Source organism: Halichoerus grypus, chromosome 13 (assembly GCF_964656455.1).
Source record: "Halichoerus grypus chromosome 13, mHalGry1.hap1.1, whole genome shotgun sequence".
Lineage (NCBI taxonomy): Eukaryota > Metazoa > Chordata > Mammalia > Carnivora > Phocidae > Halichoerus > Halichoerus grypus.
Window position 1 is genome coordinate 87,046,521 of NC_135724.1, and position 23,097 is coordinate 87,069,617.

At 48.0% G+C, this 23,097-nt stretch overlaps 2 protein-coding genes across 2 annotated transcripts in view; one reads left to right on the top strand and one right to left on the bottom strand.

Annotated features, from left to right (window-relative positions):
* The first annotated feature begins 210 nt into the window (after window positions 1-210).
* On the top strand, window positions 211-8,533 carry MYL2 (myosin light chain 2). The gene is made up of 7 exons (XM_036080593.2): window positions 211-293; window positions 1,772-1,861; window positions 4,014-4,089; window positions 5,676-5,780; window positions 6,389-6,467; window positions 6,555-6,603; window positions 8,199-8,533. The coding sequence occupies exons 1-7, from the start codon at window positions 291-293 to the stop codon at window positions 8,295-8,297; spliced, it is 501 nt and encodes a 166-aa protein (XP_035936486.1). The 5' UTR covers window positions 211-290; the 3' UTR covers window positions 8,298-8,533.
* A 659-nt stretch (window positions 8,534-9,192) lies between these two features.
* CCDC63 (coiled-coil domain containing 63) overlaps window positions 9,193-23,097 on the bottom strand; it is a 31,945-nt gene continuing 18,040 nt past the window's right edge. Inside the window, exons 8-11 of the mRNA XM_078060994.1 lie at window positions 18,955-19,029; window positions 14,926-15,118; window positions 11,757-11,960; window positions 9,193-9,340 (exon numbers count right to left, since the gene is read on the bottom strand). Coding sequence (XP_077917120.1) covers window positions 9,195-9,340; window positions 11,757-11,960; window positions 14,926-15,118; window positions 18,955-19,029 — 618 coding nt within the window. The 3' untranslated portion in view covers window positions 9,193-9,194. The remainder of the gene's footprint in view (window positions 9,341-11,756; window positions 11,961-14,925; window positions 15,119-18,954; window positions 19,030-23,097) is intronic.

A 23,097-nucleotide genomic window follows, 5' to 3' on the forward strand; every position in this document is an offset into this window, starting at 1 on the left:
TGCCGAAAGCGTGCAGCATCTCTCCCTATGACCCAGCCGCCTGTCTCTTTAACCTTGAATGCCTTTTTGGGTCTCATGTGTCACCGGGTGGCGAGTGAGCTCTCCTTACTTCAGAAGAACGGCATGGGGGTGGGGGGGCCTTAGGTGGTGTCCGCCTCACCTATTACTGCCAAAAGTGGTCATGGGGTTATTTTTAAACATGGGGAGGAAGTATTTATTGTTTCCCAGCCGAGGAGAGCTGGGCAGCCTGAGGGATTCTTCTGGGGAAGCAGTGTTGTGTCCTTTCCACCATGGTGAGTAGCGAGGGCTCTGAGAGGTGTGATGCTGCAGGGGTTGGGGGTGGGGGGAAACTGCACCTATGAGCAGAGGACCAGAGGGGAGGGGGAGAAAGGTGGCTTTTGAGGGCCCCGGACCCTGGTGAAAAAAGCAGTCCTTGCAGTGTGCGCAAAGAGGAACCCCAATCGATGCCCCGATAAGCCACAAATAACAGCAGCTCCCAGGGACTCGCAAAAACAAAATAAGAGAGTTGGCTTTTTTATGGCTTGTCTACTGACCTCTTGAGGAATCAATAACTCCCAGGGCTTGCAAAATGGGATTGAACGCTTTTAAGGATCAAATTGTAATTCTTTTCTCTTGTTCAGGCAGCTGGGGAAAAGAATCTTTTTGTTTCACCTTTTGAACTTGCAAATTTAAAACCTTTCTCCCTGTGTTTGGTTAGGTGTCCCCCTCCCAAAGCAGGAAGCCACCAAATCAGAGCCAGCCTGGGGGAATGGTTAGGGGCACAGACTCTGGAGGCAGACTGCCCCAAGTGCAACTCCGGTTCTGCCTTTCTGTGACTGTGTGACCTTGGGCAAGCGACCCAACCTCTCTGAGCCCAGGCTGACTCTCCAGTAAAAGGGCTATGGTAGTAATAGCATCTACTTGTGGGACGCCTGGGTGGCTCAGTCGGTGAAGCGTCTGCCTTCGGCCCAGGTCATAATCTCGGGGTCCTGGGATCGAGTCCTGCATCAGGCTCCCTGCTCAGTGGGGAGTCTGCTGCTCTCTCTCCTCCCCTCTCATGCTCTATCTCGGTCTCTCTCTCAAATAAATAAATAAGTAAAATCTTTACCAAGAAATAGCATCTACTTGCCTGGGGGGTTAAATGAAATCCTGTGTGTACGGCATTCAAGCATTTGCTCTATTTCTAGTGGGGTCGGGTGGGGACACAGGTTAACTTGCTCTTCTCTGCACTGTCTGCCATACGCAAGGACAGAACATTCAGAGAGGAGATTTCACTGCCATCTGGATCAAAGGAGAATTGGGGAGGGGGAGCAGTGGGCTTTAACACCCTGAAAAGGTGTCATTTCGTAAGGGTATTCCTCATGGTTTAGCGAGCCTGACGTGTTCCCCCCTCCAATCAATTCTCCTTCTGTGCATTACTGAAATTTTGTGAAATGTCCTGAAACAAAGGCGGCTGGATCCTGCTGGGGCTGATCTGAAAGTGTTGCCTCCTTCCCCAGAGACGCATCTCCACCTCCCCTAGTTTGCAAAGGAGCTGCTGCAGGACCCACGATCTCTGACCATCCACCAGAACCAGCGTGCTTCTGAGACACGTGATTCCGTTTTCCTCCGATCCCTCCCATATCACCATTTTGAGATGAGTGTGGGCCTCATACCCCCATTTCACAGATGAGCAGCTGAGGCTCACTCAGAAATGGGACAACCTCACCTAGTTCTCTAGCTCCCAGCTTCTGACTCTTTTCATTATGCTCCCCCCCACCCCCCCCCCCAGGCACCGAAGAAAGCCAAGAAGAGAGCAGAAGGCGCCAATTCCAACGTGTTCTCTATGTTTGAACAGACCCAGATCCAGGAATTTAAGGAGGTGGGTGCAGCTGTTGAACCATCCGCCCAGATGGAGAGTCCCACCTGTTAGAGAGATCGCTCCCTCGGTTCATGTTCCCTGCAGGGACCTCTGGGCTAGATGTTTTTATCCTCCAAACAATCCCAGATCCAGTCTCAACATGTGGGTGAACCATTTAAAGAAATTATTTTTAATATTTTTTTGCCGATCATCAAATAAAGCACGTTTCTTGTTGAAAAGGTTGGGGGGGATTCAGAAAAGCACAAAGAAGAACATAAAAACGACCTACAGTTCTACCACCCAGAGATAATCAGTTAACATTCTGCTATCCATCCTTCAAGTCGTTTTTGTATTACGCCTATAAACTTTTAAACTATTTTTAAACTATTTTGCTATTTTTCTTTGAGCAATTCCTCAGCAACATTTTCTATCATTTATCGAAACCACTCCTTATGGTTGGAAGTTATCTTTGTTTAGACTGTTCTACAATTATGAATAACACATCTTTACTTATTTCCTTGGGGTAAATTCCTAAAAGCAGAACTGCTGGGTCAAAGGCATTTTAAAAAAGGAACTAAACACCAGGACTGCTGGCCCTCCAGAAATGCTGTACTAATCCCTACCCCCATCAGCCTCAAAAGGAAAAATTGCCTTTTCCCCCTGTATCTCCAAACATTAGGTATTAATAGCCTAAAATATTATTTCTGCCAAACTGAGAGACGAAAAAGAGTATCTCTTGGATTTTAAATTATATAGTCCCCCATTGTTGAACGCTAGCCAGGTGGAAACCCCATCGCATTCTATGGGAGTGCGCCTTATTAAGTAAACCTAAGTACCAATTAGGCCAAATTAAGCCACTGCCCGCAGGCTTAGAAGGATAGACTCTGAATTAATTTTCCAGCCGTCGTGATGGCTCACACTGAGTCATCCACACTCCCACCTGGGCCTTTAGAGGAAAATATGCTGCAGAAGCCCGTGTGTTCTCTATCAAAGAGGAAACCATTTGGGGCTTCCAAGTGGGACACGAACACTTGCACTTTTTTGTCCTCACTAATGTTCAGATCACAGGAATGTTGTGTCCCATAGGCCCCCAGGGAAAGAATTCCCAGACGAAATATTCGTATCTGAACTTGAAATTATCACCTTGCAGGGAGAAGACGCTGCTGCCCCTTCCCCCTCACACTGTCCCAATCTCTGGAATGAGATCAGCTGCTGGGGGGCGTGGGAGGTGGTGCAAATACTTTCAGGAATCAGCTGCAAAGAACTCAAAAAAAACACGGAGATGATAAGTCATTTGTAAATGACCAGGGCATTTACAAGGCTCTTGGGAGCCTTCATGGGAGCCACCTGGGCAACATTACCAGCCCCATTTTATAGATAACGGCTTTGGTGGTGAGGTGGGGGTGGGGAATGAGACCCCAGGTATTAACTTGATTTTTTAAATAACAACTTCATAGATATGTAATTCACACAACCCTAAGTTCACCTTTGTTAGCTGCGTGCACAATTTGGTGGTTATTTACTGAAGTCACGGAGTTGTGCAGCCATAACCAATAACTTCCAGACATTCTCCTCACCCCAGAAAGAAACTGCAGGGCCGTTAGCAGCCGCTCTCCCCCGCCCCCAGCCTCTGGCCACCGCCCATCTATCTTCTGTCCCCATGGATTTGCCTGTTCTGGGCATTTCGTAGAAATGCATCATACAGCACGTGGCCTTTTGCCCTGGCTTCTTCCACTCAGTGTCCTGAGTCAGGGCTCATCCGTGTTGTAGCTGGTGTCAGGATCTCCTTCCTTCTTGCTCAGTAGTGGTCTGTTACGTGGCTAGACCGCATTTGGTGGATCCATCCATCAGTTGATGGACATGTGGGCCGTTTCCAGGTTGGGGCTATTGTAAATAAAGCTGCTATGGACGCTCAGGCACAGGTTTCCGTGGGGACAGATGTTTTCAATTCTCTTGGGTAGACGCCTAGCAGTGGAATTGTTGGATCCTATGGGAACTCTATGCATAACGTTTTGAGGAACGGCCAGACATTTCCGATTTTTGATTCTTGATCTCATGTCCTTCAGTGCTCCCTGAATCCCAGAATCCCATTTCCCCCAGTCCATAGCCCAATCTCTTGGGCTCCTCCACCCAACTTCTCCTGGGCTGACCAGCTGACCGCCCCTTTCCACAGGCCTTCACCATCATGGACCAGAACAGGGATGGCTTCATCGACAAGAATGATTTGAGGGACACCTTTGCTGCTCTTGGTATGTCTTCCCCCGCCCCCGCTAGGCGTGCAGGAGGGTCTCCTTATCCCACTAGCCTGAGGGGCAGAAGGTGGGACCACTGAAAAGGTCAAGAGCTTGTCATTTTTCAAGAAACGGCTCAATCATGGTTGGCCTTTTTTTTTTTTTTTTTAAAGATTTTATTTATTTATTTGACAGAGAGAGACAGCGAGAGCAGGAACACAAGTAGGGGGAGTGGGAGAGGGAGAAGCAGGCTTCCTGCCGAGCAGGGAGCCCGATGTGGGACTCGATCCCAGGACCCCGGGATCATGACCTGAGCCGAAGGCAGACGCTTAACGACTGAGCCACCCAGGCGCCCTCATGGTTGGCCTTTAAGACAAACTTCGGAAGACAGCAAAGTGTTTAGGCTTTAAGTGTCTTCACATATCTTTCATTTTTCTTTTAAAATAAATTTTTTTCTGTGATTTTGAATGCAATGCCAGCTCACAATAGAAAATTTGCAAAATTCAGGGCGCCTGGGTGGCTCAGTTGGTTAAGCGACTGCCTTCGGCTCAGGTCATGATCCTGGAGTCCGGGGATCGAGTCCCGCATCGGGCTCCCTGCTTGGCGGGGAGTCTGCTTCTCCCTCTGACCCTCCTCCCTCTCATGCTCTCTGTCTCTCATTCTCTCTCAAATAAATAAATAAAATCTAAAAAAAAAAAAAAAAGAAAAAGAAAAAGAAAATTTGCAAAATTCAGAAAAGTATAAAGAAGAAAACTTAACCATTAGGTCACATTCCACTGTCACGTTTCAGCCTCCAAATCCTTTCTAGATACATCTGGTTTTTTGTGAGTTTTTTGTTGTGGTGGTTGTTTTAAGATTGGAATCGTTCTATTTTGGATTCACCTTTTTAAATTTAACATCTCAACAGTGTGAGCACGAGTGCATGGAGCTTTTTCAAAATATATGTGTCCAACCTGCCACCACTCACCCCCCTCCACTCCCGCTCTCAGAACTCAGGGCTACCAGGAACAGCTGTGCAGGTTGTTCACTACACCATTTTACAGATTACTATTCATGTCTGTAGTCACCGTAGGTTTTTATATTTAAAACATAAATTATCTTCGGAAGGGGTGGCTTTTAAAAATTTGCACAAAGGTGCAATGTGGGCTTGTGGCAGAGGCTATAACCCAGGTAGATCAGAACCTCCGAGGCTGTGTGGGTTACACAGCCAACCCTTGTCTGCCCTACTGGTGCTTTAATTCTGAAAAAGGTCCCTCAGGCGATTCTGATCTGTCTCTCCCACCTCCAACTGAGAGGGATCATTTATAATAGGAGCATTTCCCATTTAAGTAAAAAGTTAGAAGATCTGTTTAAAATGTTCCAGGTTCTGAAGACACCATTATAAAAGTAGCTAGCCCCTCTCCCCGTTGGATGTTTGGGTTGTTTCCAGCTGTCTGGCTATCATAAATAACACTGTGGAGAACATCTTTTCCAGTGTATCTGGCATCTCTGATTGTCCCTAGACTAGATTCCCTCGAGTGGAATTACGAGGGCAAATGCCAGGGTCCTGACAGCTGTTTCCGGCCCAGCCCGGGGGGGCCCTGACTGTGTGTTTCCTGCCCTAGGGCGTGTGAACGTGAAAAATGAGGAAATTGATGAAATGCTCAAGGAAGCTCCAGGTCCAATTAACTTTACTGTGTTCCTAACGATGTTTGGGGAGAAACTTAAGGGTAAGTTCATGTGTAGGTCCATATGTGTATATTTGTGTGTGTGTGTGTGTGTGTGTGTGCATTTGTGCATCTGTGTGTATGTATCTTTACGTGTCTTCATCTTTGGGCGTGAATTAAAGCACCAGTAGGGCAGACAAGGGTTGGCAGAAGATGAAGGCAGAGTAACACTGGGGGCGGGGGGGAAAGCAGCAGCTCCCATTGTTCCAAGGCTCACCCTGAGCCAGACCTCATGCCACGCACTTTGGATGCATTACCTCGTTTAGTATCTAGGAGGTAGGTTCTCTTCTTATCCCTGGTCTAAGGCTCAGAGATGGAAAGCCACTTGTCTATGGCCACACAGCTAGCAAATGCTGGAGTCAGGATTCGAATCCCAGTCTTTCTAAATCTAGATCCATGTTTGAGCTTAGGTTTGCTCAGAAATGACTGGATTTGTAGCCCACTCTTTGCAATTACCAAGGTTCAGTGCTCAGAGGAAGGCAGGGCCTTTCCTCCAAGCAAAACAGCCTGGCTTTGGCCCTTCCATGTTTGGAGGGAGTTGGGCCCTGCCTCCTGGAGTACCATGGGTTCTCGGCCACCCAGGGCATGTTCAACCCTGTTTTCTGTTTCAGGGGCAGACCCCGAGGAGACGATTCTCAACGCATTCAAAGTGTTTGACCCCGAAGGCAAAGGGGTGCTCAAGGCTGATTAGTGAGTGGGATGTGTGGGGGAGACACGGGGGTTCCCTGCTTCCCATACACACACCTGGTGCCAACACCTGCTGTTCTTTCTTGGCAGCATTCGGGAGATGCTGACCACGCAGGCAGAGAGATTTTCCAAAGACGAGGTAACAGCCCCTTGGACACAACACTGCACCCCAGCTCCTGTGTTACCCCCTTTCCTAAAATACCCCTGGCCCCACACTGACAGAGAACCTGCTACTGAGCCCCCTATCTCATTTCATTCTCTCAACCACCCTATGAGGTAGGGACTAGTATTATTGTCATTTTATAGTTGAGGAAACTGAGGCCCAGGGAAGTTAGTCACTTGCCTTAAAGGACACCACCAATGCTCAACTCTGGGGCCTGGATTCAAACCCAGGTCTGTCTGACTCCAGGTCTACTTTCCTCACAGTGCACGGAGCCCTGGTTAGAGCACCGGTTTCCTGATGGAGTGAGGGTAGCTTGCAGGGCGCCGCATACTGTCATGTAGGTTCCGCACTGTGCAATTCTTCTGGATGCTGTACTCATAATATTGCAGAGTATCTATTTGTTGCAATTGTTTTCCAGCAGATGGCAGTAAAGTGTCCTGTTGTAATTTTATTTTTTCTCAAAGCAGTATATATGACTTTTTCTGGCAGGCGCAAAAGGGGGCACTTTTGCTAATTCTCCCAAAGTCCTGTATCAATAAGCAACAGTCCCATCAATGTTATTAATGAAATATTTAAAAATAGCTCCTGGTCAGGCCTGATGGCATCAGGTTTCACATTTCACTAAAAATTGTATTTAGATTTCCCCCTAAAACTCAAGCACTTAAAAGAGCCTGCCTTCACCTCCTGCCAGCTTGGTGACTTGGGACAAGCTCTTTAACCCCACTGTGCCTCAGTTTCCTCATCTGTAAAGTGGGGATGGTAATAAAACTTTCCTGGTAGTACGCTGTGAGGATTAAACAAGTTAATATGCATAACGTGCTGAAGCATGTGATAAGGACAATGTGTTAGCTATTATTGGCCAAGAGGTATTTTTAAAAATAACTAGTCAATACTTTTTAAATGTGGAAATCGCATGTTGAAAAAAAATCTAGATTTCTCATTTCCCTCAAAGAGTCAGATTCTCTCAAAAAGTGTGACCTCCTAGCCCATTTGACAACATTCAGCTGGCTCTGCCCAGTTGCTGCCCCTGTAGGTGGGCTGTGTGTCTGCTTTTAGCCACAGGCCCCCCTTTGCTCCCTTGCACAGTCTGCCTAGCCCCTTTGTACACCTGCATTTGCGATCCCTGCTTTACCTGCTACTACAGGGCTGGATTCCCGGGAACATCCCTGCCGGATGGCCCATGGGGTCAGCACCTGCAGAAGAGCAAGGAAGGACAAGGAAGCAGGGAGGCACGGAGGGAAATGTTGAACCTCAGTTCAGGCCCAAAGAGTGTCTTGGCTTCCCCCACACCTCCCAGGGAGCCCTAGAGCTAGCATTCCCTTCTAAGAGGTCCCAAGTTGGGCCTCACACTGATCAGTTGGCTGTGGGCTGCCCCAGGAAGGCCATGACCTTGGGGCTGGCAGCTCTCTGTAGCAGCTGAGCGACAAGGCCTTCCTGGAGGGGGACCTGAGTGTCGTGTCTCCACACCCACCACAGTCCTGCTGCCTCTGCACGGGGACCAAGCCCACACCCAGCGGTCCCTCTCGCTTCCCCTCCCGTGATGCTCAGTATGTGTTGCTGGTTCATTGCAGATTGACCAGATGTTCGCCGCCTTCCCTCCTGATGTGACTGGCAACTTGGACTATAAGAACCTGGTGCACATCATCACCCACGGGGAAGAGAAGGACTGAGAGGGGCTCACCACCCAACCCTGGGCTTGTCTTTGGTGGGGAGGTGGTCCCTGCTCTCCTCTCACTTTGCCCAGTAATGCTGCCATCCCTGCTACGGGCCTGTTAGCTGGCGGCTGCCTCATTACCCACCTCCATCTTCTTTGCAGCCTCAGGGGCACATAGATACCACGTGGCTACACACCCCGCAGATGGAAATCCATCCAGAAGCTGTGTTCAAATAAACAGGACGTTGTGTATTTGTTCACGGTGTTTCTCTGACAGAAGTGCCTTGAGTAAGGAAGATCCTTTGCTAGTTCCCATGAAGGCAGAGTATGAGCGAGTGATGTCCCTGCTGCCATTATTACTGAATTTTAATAACTCTTATTTGAAATAGACCTTCACAGCCACTCAGGACTATTTCTATGAAGGTCCACAATTTATTGGAATGTTAACTAGAGGACCAAAGCCCTTTTCTTCAAAGAGCTCAAGCATCTGCGGAGCCTAGCTTCCATGACCTCCTCTCCTTTAGGATGTCATTGGAATATTTCTCCCTTAGATGTGCTTAGACAGGCCCCATGAGAAATGAAGAGGAAGAGGCCTCACATTCATTCTAAGAATATGGCTCATTCAGCAAAAAATCACATCCGTTAACTATAAGAAGTTAATTTCTAATTTCAGAAGTACTAGTGGTTTGTTCTGGTCACAATCTCGGGGGGGAGGCGGTTTCAGGAACCATGGTGACCTCCTACAACTCTTGCTTCCTGTCTCAGCTCTTCTGTCCTAATTTCTCTATCCCATCCCAGGGTGGCTCCCAGAACCCTAGTCTAGTCTCTTTGTAATGAGTGTGAGGAGGCGCTAGGGTTACAGAACAAAACCTTTATTCTCTCTGGTTAAGGTACAAACGCAGCGCCATCCGCCTCAGATCGCTAACTTCTTCTTGAGCCTCAGATCATCCCCCCTCTCCGGTATGCTGTCTGAGTGTAAGTCCCTGCTTCGAAACTCTCTCGCGGTATAGTTGCTGAGCACGAGCTGCCGAAGGCTGCTGTGGTCCAGGGCCTGCTCCACTGTACCAAAGAGAGGACTTGTGTGAGGGGTTTGGAAGTCAAACCCAGCATGGGGTGGGCGTAGGCAGCTTCCTTTCCAGGGACAGTGCGTCTCTGCCCCGTTCGTGGATGCCCAAGGCAAGGATGTCCAAGCCTGGTCTGGGGTCCCTTCACAGTGCTGGGAGTGGAGGGTGAGCATTCTTGAGGTTCAGGGAGGAAGAGCATTAGTAGAGATATACTGCACAGGGATGCCCAGACAATAATTGTTTTTTTTCTCCCAGAAGAGGATGTGAAGGTGAGTTTAGTTTAATGTCAAGGAGACAGGGCCACCATGTGCAGTCGTTCAGGATGTAGACTGCCCAGACATCTGGGGGAGACAGGTGAACGGATGGGCTGAAATCCAACCCCTACTTGATTGCCAAACCACGTCCACACAGAAGGGGCCCCTTTTCTCAATCTGTCCAGAGGGGGCGCCTCTTCGAATTCATACATATGAGCCATAGAGACCCGTGCTAAGAGAACCCAATGATTACCAACATTGCCTTGAGCAGAAGTGAAGACATCATCTGCAAGCTCCTGACCTCGTGGGGGCAGCGTTACCAGCACTGCGCCCTGCCGCCTTCCTTTTAGGAACTCAAAGGGCCAAGGGAAGCTGTGCTAAGGTGGCTGATGCCAGACCCAGCTTTCACTCCTGCTAAGTTTCTGTTGCCTCGACTAAATCAAACAAGGGGGGGGGGGCGGTATGTGCGTGTGTGTGTGTGTGTGTGTGTCCGCACATGCGTGCGCACCTGTGTGTTGGCACGCTTCCCCCAGCCCCCCATCATTGACATACCTGCACACCTGAAGTGCTACTTAGGGAAGTGGGACAACTTTTTTAAAAAACCCAGTTTTCTGGGCGCCTGGGTGGCTCAGATGGTTAAGCGTCTGCCTTCGGCTCAGGTCATGATCCCAGGGTCCTGGGATCGAGTCCCGCATCGGGCTCTCTGCTCCTTGGGAGCCTGCTTCTCCCTCTGCCTCTCTCTCTCTCTGTCTCTCATGAATAAATAAATAAAATCTTTAAAAAAAATAAAATAAAATAAAAAACCCAGTTTTCTCTGATTATTAAAGCTGCTCAAGATCATTGTAAAAGAAAAATTTAAACAATACAGAATGGTTTAACTTAGAAGTGCAAAGTTCTCTGTAAATCACCACCAGAAGTACCCACTGTAAGTCAGCCTATAAAACCCTGTTTTATATGCATTATCAAGATACCTTCCTCCCTCCTCCTCCTCTTCCTCTCTCTCTCTCTCTCTCGTTATATACATCTCTTTCCCTATTATACATCAGGGTTGTCAAGGGCTGTCTTGTACACTGTAGGATTTTTAACAGCATCCCTGGCCGCTAGATGCCAACAGCAACCCCCACCTCCCAGTTGTGATAACCAAAAATATCTCCAGACATTGCCAAAAGTCCCCTAAGGGGTAAATCACCCCTGGTTGAGAATTACTGAATATATATATATGTATATATATTCTTATAATCCATATTTATTACAATTATATATATAATTGATATCCCCTGTGTGTGAGAGAGAGAGAGTTTATACTGTCCCATTGCGTTCTTTTCCGTGTCTGCATAGTATTCCTATCGCATGGATGGGTGAACTGTAATTCATTTGCAACGGCGTGGATGGAACTAGAGGGTATCATGTAACCAGTTTCTAATGGGTGGGCATTTCAGTCACTTCCAGTTTGGGGCTGCAGTGAACATCGTCCTACTTTCATCTTGGACTCTTGAGTAAATGTTTCTTGAAGGACCAGTTTGCAAGGGTGAGATTACGGGCTTAACAGGTGTATCCATGTCTCAGGCTTGCCACACCTGTGACCACGCTGTCCTCTAAAACCCAGGTGGGGCCGATTTTCTCCCCACCTCCAGAGAGAAGGGCTGCTTCCCACAGTAAGGGGAGCGTCCTGAGCTTCGGCCCCAGAAAGGCGGGAAGGTCAACAGCCTGGCCCCAGGGGCCACAGTTAGGCTTAGCTGTCACCAGCCAAGTCACAGCTGCTTCAGCCATGAGGTTGGGGGACATGGTTGGGGCGGGCCAAGGGTGGAGTAAGACTCAGGGGCATAGAGTGAGGGGGACAGATGGGATCAGGGAACCCCGTGTGCCTGCAATTTGCCAGTTTGTTAACTGTGGACATTTTAAGGTTCATTTGAAACGGTCACAAAATAGTGCTTTAAAAAAACATATATCCAGGATCACTAAACTCCGGGATCTTCATTGCGCCCTAAGGAGAAGCATCCCCTGGAGAAACAGCCAAGGGCCACAACCACGGTGGAACCCAATGGAACACATGGGCCCACGAGGCTCATAAAGGGAAACTGAGGCTCTAGCCTGCAGTCTCTCGCCAGCACAGGTCTCCTAGCTACATGCGCAGGTCCCAGGAGGACGAGAACTCACCTTCATCCAACTTGTCGCCGAAGGGGTCAGCCCCGAACACTGGGGGGACGACCTTGATGGGTTCTGCAGGCTTGAGGAGGGCAGAGCCGCCCCAGAAAGGGTTGACAAATGGCGGCTGGACCTCAGTCTCTGCCCCTTCCATCTCCAGGATCCGCTTGTAGGACTCTAGCAGCAGCAGGTCGTTGGTCTTCTTCTCAATGATGGCTGGAAAAAAATCGATCAGAACCAAGACGGCAGCTGAGAGACCTGGTTCGGGGTGGGGAGGCGGGGTAGGGATTGGGGGTGACGCCCCCTGCTGGAGAGGAAGGGAAGGAACAGGAGGAGGCCTTTCTTGTGGGTTATCCCATGCATTCTCCAGGGGGCAGTATCACCCCGAGGGGGCAAAATTTGGTAGTTGAGAGGCAAAAACAACAACAACAACAACAAACCTGACTTTATAACATAAAACAGATATGCATACAGAACATAAACAACTATACAGTGTATCAAGAGTGTTAAAATTGCCTGAGGACGACAATAAGGAAAAGAATGTCTAAAAAGACTCCTTGGGAGGCAATAATGAAAAGGAGGTTGAGAAACACTGGGTTACACCAAAAACTGGGAGCCCTGGGCAGCCCCTTAAACTACTGATTTTTTCCCCTATGCACTCTCTGTCTCAGGCTTCTGGGCCTTTGCTCATGCTGTTCCTTCTGCCGAGAATGCCTTTCCCCACACCCCTCCCTGAATAATGCCTGCTGGTGTTTTCAGACTTGGATCAGGGCTCTGCCCCCTGCAGGAACGTTTCTCTGACCTGCCTATTCCGGGGGACCTGCCCTGCCTCTGTGTTTCATAGCCCCCTACTGTCACCAGAGGCGTGTGTTCATTCACTCACTCTACAAATGATTATCGGATGCCTGCCAGGCGCAGTGCTGGATGCTCCCAATGCGTGGGGAAAAACAAAACGACAGTAACAGTAACAACGAAGACAAGATGCAGTCCCTGACCCGATGAAGCTCATAAGTTTCAGTGTATGTGAAGAAGATGGAAAGAAAGACAAATTCAACAAGGAAACAAATAGATAAACATATCCCTTGCTATACAGATGCTCATTATCGAGATTAGGTAACTACTGGATTTGGATACAATGTTTTAAATAAACCTTACACTACCTGTACTGTGGCTACTCTTTCTGAAAATCGGGAACCAAAAATATTTGCATCTGGAACTTGCTATCAGATCTCGAAAACCTCATAGATTCAGAGAGTGAGAGCCACCTGTACATGGAGACAAACTGGGTGACTGCTACATAAAGGGGCTGCCATGACAGGGAATAATAGTGTGTGTGGAGGGGAGACCAGCTACAGGTCGGGCAGCGGAGGGAAGCCTTGCTAGAGAAAGGACATTTAAACTGAGATCTGAGAATGAGGAGGAACTGGGACAAGGATTCCAGGAACAGCTTGTGCAAAGGCCCTGAGGTGGGAATGTGTTGAGGGGAGGGTTGCAAGAATACATAGGAGAGTGTGACTTGAAGTGGTAAGCAAGGACAGAGAGTAGGACGAGGGAGTTGAGAAATGGAAGCAGGGGCCAGGCTGTGCAGAACCTGATAGGCTGTGGGCAGGAAGGAGTTAACACAGCAGTCCTGACTGATCTTCTTTTTTTTAAATTTAATTTTATATTATGTTAATCACCGTACATTACATCGTTAGTTTTTGATGTAGTGTTCCATGATTCATTGTTAGCATATAACACCCAGTGCTCCGTGCAATACGTGCCCTCTTCTTTGAAAGGCCTGCTTCCCAGGTTGGCACCAGGCTGGCATCGGGGAACTTGGGTTTCAGGAAGGTTCCTATCATCATTAACTGATAATAGCAGCTCAGTGTGCCTAAACTGTGTATTCAAAACATGTTTCTGCTAAACACCTGTTTTTTCCCACACCCTGGGCACAGTCTCTCTAATGAGCTTCCCTGGGTGACAACATTCCAGCTATGTTGTCACAACTCAATGCTGGGGGAATCAAGCACATCCCGTGTGACCCCACTGGGAGAGGACCCTTGGAAGCTTGCTCCTGGCTTCCTCCAGACTTCACTCCAGGCTCCTTTTTCCTTTTGCTGATGTTGCTTTTTATCCTTTTGCTGTAACAAATCATAGCCCCAAGTACCACCATATGCTGAGTCTGTGAGCCCTCCTAGCAAATCACTGAACCTGGCAGGAGGGGGCATCATGGGAAACTCCCAAACACAGATGGTATTAAGAACCATACGTTTTATTCTAAGAGCCGTGCAAGCTGTTCATTCCAAATTGTCCTGATCTGTGGAGGTGCATCCCTCCTGCTCTATCCTGAGCTCAGGCTTATGGCTAGAAATGTGTGAAATAGGCATTTGCTACATGCCGGGCACCGCTCTGAGCACTTTATTTCTTCCTTTCCAACCTGTATGCTTTTCATTTCTTTTTCTTGCCTTATTGTATTGCTTAGGACCATCACTATGATATTGAATAGGAGCAGCGAGAGCAAACATTCTTGCCTTGTTCCTGATCTTAGAGGGAAAACATTCAATTTTTCACCCTCAAGGGTGAGGTTAGCTGTAGGTTTGTTTGTTTAAGAGAAAGAGAGAGCACAAGCAGGGGGGAGGCGCAGAGGGAGAGGAGATAGCTGACTCCCTGCTGAGCAGGGAGCCCTAGGTGGGGCTTGATCCCAGGAGCCCAGGATCATGACCTGAACTGAAGGTGGACACTTAACCACCTGAGCCACCCAGGCGCCCCTAACTGTAGGTGTTTTGTAGACACCCTTCAAGGTTAAGCAAGTTTCCTTCCGGTTCTAGTTTGTGGAGAGTCTTTCATGAATGGATGTTGAATTTGTCAAATGCTTCTTCTGTCTCTATTGATATGATCATAAAGTTTTACTAAAATTAAATTTTATTTAATCTTCCCAACAATCTTATGAGGTAGGCGTTGGGTTTACTCCTCATTTTTTTTTTTTTGATGAAAAAACTAAAGCATGGAGAGGTTCAAAAAGTCGCCCAATGGCACACAATAGTAAGAGAACCAGGATTTGAACCGAGGCAGGCCAGCGTTAATGCCCACGTGCTTCACCACTAGGCTCACCACCACCCAAAGAACAAGTCCTCGTGCCTGCTCATAGAAAGCTCTGGAAATGGTTCCTAATGGTCCAACGGGCCCCAGCTTGACTCACCAAAGTACTGTGGAAGGTTGTTGTCCGTGATTTTCCCCGTCTCCCCTAAGTGCCCCAGGACTGTGGTGGCATCACAATTAATCTTTTTAAACAGATTCTCCACCGAGTTCTTGAGATACTCCAAGGTCTTGCTGATTTCCTTGTAGCTGTTCTCATACCTATCTGCCTCCTCTGTGGTCTTCTTCAGTTTCTCCTGGTAACAGACCCCAATTCCCACCTCGCATCAGCCAGACTGCCACCCCGGGCTCAGCCCCCCACCCCCAATGAGGACCTTCTGTGCCAATGGGAGTTTGGGACCCCCTGGAAACAGGGTCTCTGAACTACAGATTTTCAAACCTCTCAGGGGGTGCCAAATCAACTTATAAGCCTCAATCAGCATTTTAAAGAAAGAAAATAAATAGAAAAGAAAAGAAAGGAAGAGCAAATACTAGTATGCATGACAGGTAAAGAGGGGAAATATTGTTAAATGTACATTTTGTTTCACTTACATATATGTACATGTGTCTATATGTGTACTGAATTGCTATAACTTTTAATTTTATTTTAAATAGGCTCCACACCCAGCATTGGCCCAAAGTGGGGCTTGAACTCACAACCCTGAGATCAAGACCTGAGCTGAGACCAAGAGTCAGATGCTGAACTGACTGAGCCACCCAGGCGCCCCAGGATTACAATATCTCTTAGAAGCTAGTGATTCATTTTTTTAACGTTGTGGCCCACAGGAAGGAATACAGTTTACATTGCAGCCCAATGTACGCATACATACATACAGACGTGTGCCTATGGGTGTGTGTTCATGGGTCTTATCTAATCAAATGAAGTGCAAGTTTCACAAATCAATACTCTCATTGTGTGTTTTAATCTTTTCTGTTCTGTTTCATTATTTTTAAATGCTGGTTTGATCCAACGAACTGATTTTACCACTTGCAGTGTAAAACACATCACGCTAGCCCAGTGGTTCTCAAAGTGGGGTCCCAGGACCAAGAGTATCGGCTTTACCAGGGAACTTGTTCGAAATGCAAATTCTTGGGCTCCAGTCCAGACCCTGATTCGGAGGCTCTGGGGATGGGCCTGGCAACGTGTGTTTTAATGAACCTCCAGGAGACTGTGATGCACGGTGAAGTTTGAGAAACCCTGCAAGTCCATTGGATCTTGGCTTCCCATTGGTATCACCTGGAAGCTTCAAAACACCTGCTGCCCTGGCCCCAGCCTCAGAGATTCCAGGCCTCAGGAATTTTAAAGCCTCCAAGGTGAATCTGATTTGCAGCCCCGGGCTGAGAATCCCCGCTCTGGGGTGAAAGCTTCGGGTCACTTCCTGTCTCTCCCTCTGAGTCCGTGGCTTGCTGGGGTAAACCAGGCCCTGTGAGGAGCTCTTCCCCGTGGCTCCATATGCATCATCCCAAATAACAGCCCCAAAGGGTCAGTCCTATCCACACCCCCCATTTTCCAGGTGAGGAAACGGAGCCTCCAAAGCACACAGCCCTGAGAGGGAAGCCAAGATCTGGACTGTCACTCAACCGCCACGCCCAGCAGCTTCCTCTGTGCCCAGCGCCCGGGGCCGAGAGACCTCCGGTGGCGGCAAGATCTGCCGTCTCTCCTACAGGTGCATGAGGGGATCCCGCGGTTAAACGGAGAGCCTGATGCGATGGGGACGGCACCTCACACACGTCACCCCAACACCTCCTCACAACTGCTTCGGTTTCCAGATGAGGAATATTGAGGTCAGAGAAGAAAAACGAACTTGTGTTTAGCTTCGTCTACTGAGTGGTCTAAGTACCTGACCTGAGCTTTATCTCTTGAGCAGTTATTTAGCCCAAGGCGCTGGTGATTTGGGGGTTCCACTGATTACAGGACAACCACAATGATGGCCACATTTAGAATTCTCTGCCCGCAGCGAGCCTAGCGCGTACGTGCAGGACTTGACACAAGCTTCGCCGCCCACTGCAGTGAGGATGATCATTATCCCCATTTTACAGGTGAGAAAACAGAGGCTCAGAGAGGGGAAGTCACTTTCTCAAAGTCACACAGCTAGGAAGTGACTTTTCTGAGAGTCATACCCAAGCGTTTGTTCCCAGGGCCTGGCTGCCAAACTCTTATGCAAAACCCTCCTGTTAAGGGACAGGTGCCACCACTACTCCCAGAGGGGCAGAAGATGATGGAATGGAAGGTGTGTGGAAAGGTTCCAAGACTAGAACAGAGGTAAACGATCTTTAGCAGGGGGTAAGAAACAAGGGCTCTTGTGATCCCATTGCTTTTAAGACAAATTCTCCTGTTTGGAGTATTTGCATTTGAAAAGAGGCCTCCAGAAGTCATGCTACAACCAAAAGAACAAAGAGGGGATGGAAGGACTTCAGAGGTGGGGGAGATGTTGGAGGCTGCCCCACCAGCCTCCCCAAGGTGCCCCTTTTGAGGCCTTCAAAACCCCGAGATGCAGAACAGCACCAGTCCCAGCCCCAAGGAAGCATCTGGACACTGGGTGGCCCTGAGCTGAGGACATGGGACCCCAAGCACGTGCTCAGCTTGAGGAGGGTCTCCTTGGACTGGGGACCTACGTGGAAGTTTAATTCCTGGGAGAGGCCTCTCTGAGCCAGAGGGGCAAAATGGGTGCCTTGTGCTTTGCTGCCCCCCAGTGGCCTATCAGAGAATGGCACTGCCATCCCGGTAACCAGGTGCATGCCAACAAAGAACAAAATATGTCACAGAGAAGGAAAGGATAATGACCCAGGAGCGCAGTTCCTGGGCCGGAACTACTGGATTAGAGCAGGGCTGTGTGGTCACACTCTCTGGGTTCATATCTTTGTCAGACGTTTGCTATCCATTCTCCGCTTACACCTTAACAACAAACTCCTGATTGTATTTGGGGTGGCAATGTGCCCAGCTGAAGTTCTATTTCCAATCCTCCTCTGCAATAGAGATGGCCAGTGAGATGTAAACACAGAAGGCATTGACTGAGTCTTCACGGAAAGAAATTTTTAAGCTGCCCAACAGTCAGCGAAGTTGTTTTTGCCTCCCTGACTTTCTTCCTGCCTGGCACATATATGTGATGGCTGGATCATTGGCAGCTACAATACAACCATGAGGCATCCTTGGGAATGTAAGCCACACACCAAAGATGGCAAACAGGAGGAGCCTGGGTCACTGATGACATCATGACCAGCCCTGAAGGACCTATCTCCAAACTTCTTTCTTTTTTAAGATTTTATTTATTTATTTGACAGAGAAAGAGACAGCTAGAGAGGGAACACAAGCAGGGGGAGTGGGAGAGGGAGAAGCAGGCCTCCCACCAAGCAGGGAGCCGGATGTGGGGCTCGATCCCAGAACCCTGGGATCATGACCTGAGCCGAAGGAAGACGCTTAACGACTGAGCCACCCAGGCGCCCCTCCAACCTTATTTCCTAACAAAGTAAATAATTCTACCTTGCTTAAGCCATTGTTACTTTGGTTCCTTGTGATTAGCAACTAAATACAATGCAAAGCTCTTACACAGCATCCCAGCTCCATAATGTTGGTCAAGTGACTTTACCTCTCTGAACCTCAGTTTCCTCATCTGTACAATGTAGAGATCATAGCACCTACCTCATAGGGCTGTTGTGAGGATTAAATGAGATAGTACAAGCAAGGTGCTTAGCCCAGTGTCTGATATGTAGTAGTTGCTCAACAAATGTTCATAATAACTGTTATTGATTGAGAGCAGGCCACAGCCAGACAAGGAGGAGAGAAAAAAAATACTGAGGCAGAGCTCTGTCTGGGACGAAGTTATAGGCACAAGTGCCTGGGCTAGGCTCCCTGAAGTCGGGGAGTCTTTAAAATGGACAAAGAGCCTATAGGGACAAAATTCTGCAGCAGTATCTGTAGTGGAGGTGGCCCGAGACAAAGGCTCAGGACATGTCAATACACAAGCCAGGCCAATAGAGTCTCATCGGGCAGATACCATATTCTCCTCTCAAGAACCACCAGACAGGCTGCCTGATGAACAGACAGACAGACAACAGAGACTCCCATGTCCCTCCCTCCCCACCCCGGTCTTACCTCCATCTCTCTCAGGACGGAGTGGTTGTCATCATGGGATGAGGTCTGCTGGGATCGCAAGAAGATGATCTCATCCTGTTCATAAGAGAACCAGACCATAAGGAAAAGTGGGTGCTCCCCTCCCACCACACCTAAAACTAAGCCTGTGCCTTGAGGAGATGATGACGATTTAAATTATCTGTTTCGAGAGCCCCCAAATCCCTGGCCCCCTCTTATGCCCCTCTTCTTTCTGATGTCTCTCTCTCTCTTTTTTTTAAGGTTTATTTATTTTTATTTTAGAAAGAGAGAGAGAGAGGAAGGGCAGATGGAGGGAGAGAGAATCTCAAGCAGACTCCCCACTGAGCACACAGTCCAATGTGACTCAGGTCTCAAACCCAGGACCCTGAGATCACGACCTGAGCCGAAATCAAGAGTCGGACGCTTAAATGACTGTGCACCCAGGTGCCCCTGATGTTTCTTAATTAAAAGGAGGATGAGGGCATGGGTGGGTGGGAGGTTCATCCTTTTTGGAGAATTGTCTAGAACAGCACAGTCAATAGAACGGTAATGGTGGCAGAGTTATCTCAGCACCACCCAGTCCTGCGGCCACCAGCCCCTCATAGGTACTGAGCACTCGAAGTGTGGCTAGTGCCACCAAGGAGCTAATTTTCAATTTTACTTAATTTAAATGAATTTACACTTAAATAGCCACACATGGCTAGTGCTACTATAATGAACGCAAGGCAGCTCCAGAGCAGGGGTTATCAAATTCTAGCATGAATCAGAACCATCTGGAGGTTTGTGAAAACACAGATTGCTGGGCCCCTGTCCCAGAGGTTCTGGGCCAGTAGTTCTGGGTGGGGCCCAGGAATGTGCATTTCCCCAAAGTTCCCGGGAGCTGCTGCTACTGTTGCTCCAGGGATCAGATTCAAGAACCCCTAGGGCTAGAACAATGTGTCCAGATAGAAAAGGCTACCTTCTGAGTAATTTCATCTCTAGGAATCTGTCCCATGGAAATAGTAGGACATGTGGGCAAAGTGGCTGCTCAAGGCTGTCTGTCATGTTATTACTTATAATGGCCCCCAGTTAGAGACAACCTAAATGTCTACTGATAGTGGATCAGTTAGATCAATGATGGCACATTCATATCATGAGGGGAATGGGTCTCAAATAAAAATACGGTTAAAAATGCAGATTCCTAGCCCATTCTCAGAGAATCTAGGTTTGTAGGTATGGGATAGAATTTGGGGAATCTGCATTTTTAAGAAGTAGCTTATGATTCTGCTACAGAGCATCCAGGGTCTCCAGAAGCCATTAAAAAGAACATAGAAGATGTTGGGAGGTGTCTATGATGAATTTGGGGGGGGAAGTTTCAAAACAGTATGAACAGTCTAGAATGGTCCCAGTACTATAAATGGGCACCTTTCCTGCGTCAGGACCTTTGCACTTGCTGTTTCTTCTGCCTGGAACATTCATCCCCCAGAGATCTGCATTGCTTATTCCCTCACCTACAAGTCTGCTCAAATCTTAGCTTTTCAACTTCCCATGCCCTCATTTGGCTCCAGAACCCCTCTTTACCTGCTGTACTTTTTCTTTTTATCCACACCACTTTTCACTTTTTAATATACTCTATAATTTATGTATTTATTAGGCTTATTGTTTATTGTTTCCCTCTGCCAGAATAGAAGCTCCAAGCAGGCAGAACTTTTTGTCATTTTGTTCACTGTGCCATAATCAGTGTCTAGAATAGTGCCTGGCACATAGTAGGTGCTCAATAAATACTTGCTGGATAAACAAAACCAAAAGAACATTTTTTGCAATCAGAACATGTAACTCTTGGGGTGCCTGAGTGGCTCAGTCGGTTAAGCATCTGCCTTCAGCTCAGGTCATGATCCCAGGACCCTGGGATTGAGCCCTGCATCAGGCTCCCTGCCCAGAGGGGAGACTGCTTTTCTCTCTCACTCTCTGTCTCTCTCAAATAAATAAAATCTTAAGAAAAAGAATATGTAACTCTCTATATACTATAGGATAATCACTATGTGAAGTTTTAAAAGCATCACACACCCCCCAAAAAAGAGAAGTCAGAAGGAAATAAATCAAAATACCAACAATGACTATCCCTAGGGAATGGGAAAATGGGTGATTCAAAAAATTCAATCCTTAAGTAGTTTCCAAATTTTCTATAATGAGCATATCCTTCTCTTATGAGATTTTTAAAATATAAGCATTTTCACTAGAAACGAGTGTTTTCAGGAATTATTCAGCAGGCATTTGCAGCTGTATTAAGTCCCAAAAGACACAGTTCTATAACTTCAAAGAAAAGCTCAGAAGCTACTGTTCTGGTCTGAACATCATTCTGCTAAAGGAGAGCCTGAAGCCCAGGGTGATCATGGGCTTGCCTATCCTTCATCAGATACACTCATGCTAAGGCCAGACATAGGCTGTGTAGCCTAGAGAGAGGAGACCATCATGGTAAATGGGAAAGATCAAGGTCAATTTTGTTTAGTAACCATTTCTTGATTGGGTCAGTTTCTGACTAGCATCCTCACATCCTTCTGCTATGGTCTGTCACTGTCATCCCCCTGGGACTAGGAAGGTGCTGTCTGCTAGAAAACGACCTGCCCAATTCCCACGTCCTGAATGGACCACCCATCCTTCCATCCTTCAGATCTCCGCGTCCAAAGATTTTCCATGCAATACTGAAGATGGCCACCTGAGGGCAGTGGCGAAGCGCCTACACCGGAGGCAGAAGCTCCAAAGGCTTGCAGGGCCCAGCGGGCCTGGGACACAAGAGCATCGGACCCAGCTGGTGCGGGTGGATGTGAGCCAGGGGCCTTCAGCTTAGAGTGGAGGCTGCGGGGCCAGAGTCGTCAGATCGGATTTTCCAAGAGAAACCAGAAATCCAGGTTTTCATGTGGAATATCCTGATTTTTAAATGTTGGCAACTAATAATTTTTAAATTGGGGGGGAAGGGGAGACCAAGCAAAAGAACAATGAGAGCAGGATTCAACCAGTTACGACCTCTGACCCCGGCGCTCTCTCCGGAAGGGGTGAAGTCAGTTGTTAGAATCCTAATTGTTTTGGATTTATATATTTTTCTTACCTGAACCCTAGTTTGCGCAGAGGTGCCACAAGAAGCCAAGAAGGTAAGGGTCCAGGCAACCCCTCTAGCCACCGCTCCCACACCCCAGCCCGCTCATCCAAAACTGCTCCATTTTACCTGTTTTCTCTACCATGTTTTCTCACAACCTGGCTTTAAATGAAAATGTTCTGTAGCTTTATTTTATTTTATTTTATTATTATTATTATTATTATTATTTTTACAAACGTTGGGAAGGTCCTGCTCTAGTCCAAGTAGGTCATTCTACAGATGTGGAGAATGAGGCCAGACAGGGCAGGAGTGGCCATCTGTCATCAGACACACTGGTCCTGACAGAGACAGTCTGTGTGGCTGAAGGAGAGAAGGACACCATCCTCATGGTGAATGGCAAGGTCAAAGTCAATTATTGTTTTGGAGCCATTTCCTGGTGCCTCCCACTGTGTGCAGGGCCATCCTGGGCATCAGGAAAGCAGAGGGAATACACAATTGTGACTGTCCCCTGGAAGATCACCTTCCAGAAGGGAGACAGAGGGCTGTTCAAGCTCATCTCTCCCCCCACCCCCCACCTCCTCTACACTGAGCTGGACATTCTCCATTTCTCCCCAAATCCACCTGCCTCTCTTCCCCACCCTCTGCCGCAGACCCCAGGGGCTACGGCTCTGGGTTCCCTTGTCCCCTGGCTTGGGTTGCACCCAAGGGAGGCACCAGCTGGAGATTAGTGGGTGAAAAGAGGTTGGGGGTACTTGCCCTCCTCACCCACCGAACTTGACAGGTCACTAGCTTGGCCACAATCCCTCCAGGAGAGACACAGAGACACCCTCCTCCACACACCTCATTACTGATTCCAGAAACAGCTCCTTCCTCTCACCTATTCTGGAGCCCTCTCTCGCTGGTCCTGCACTTTCCCCTTGTAATTTCCTTAAACCTTTGTAAATAGTCCCTTTTTAAAAAACCCACCTCTATTTACCCAGTTGGGGCACGCCATCTGCTTCCCATGACCACCCTGATACCACCACCTTCATTCCTATCATGTTCGCGTGTCACCTGTATGATTATTACCTATC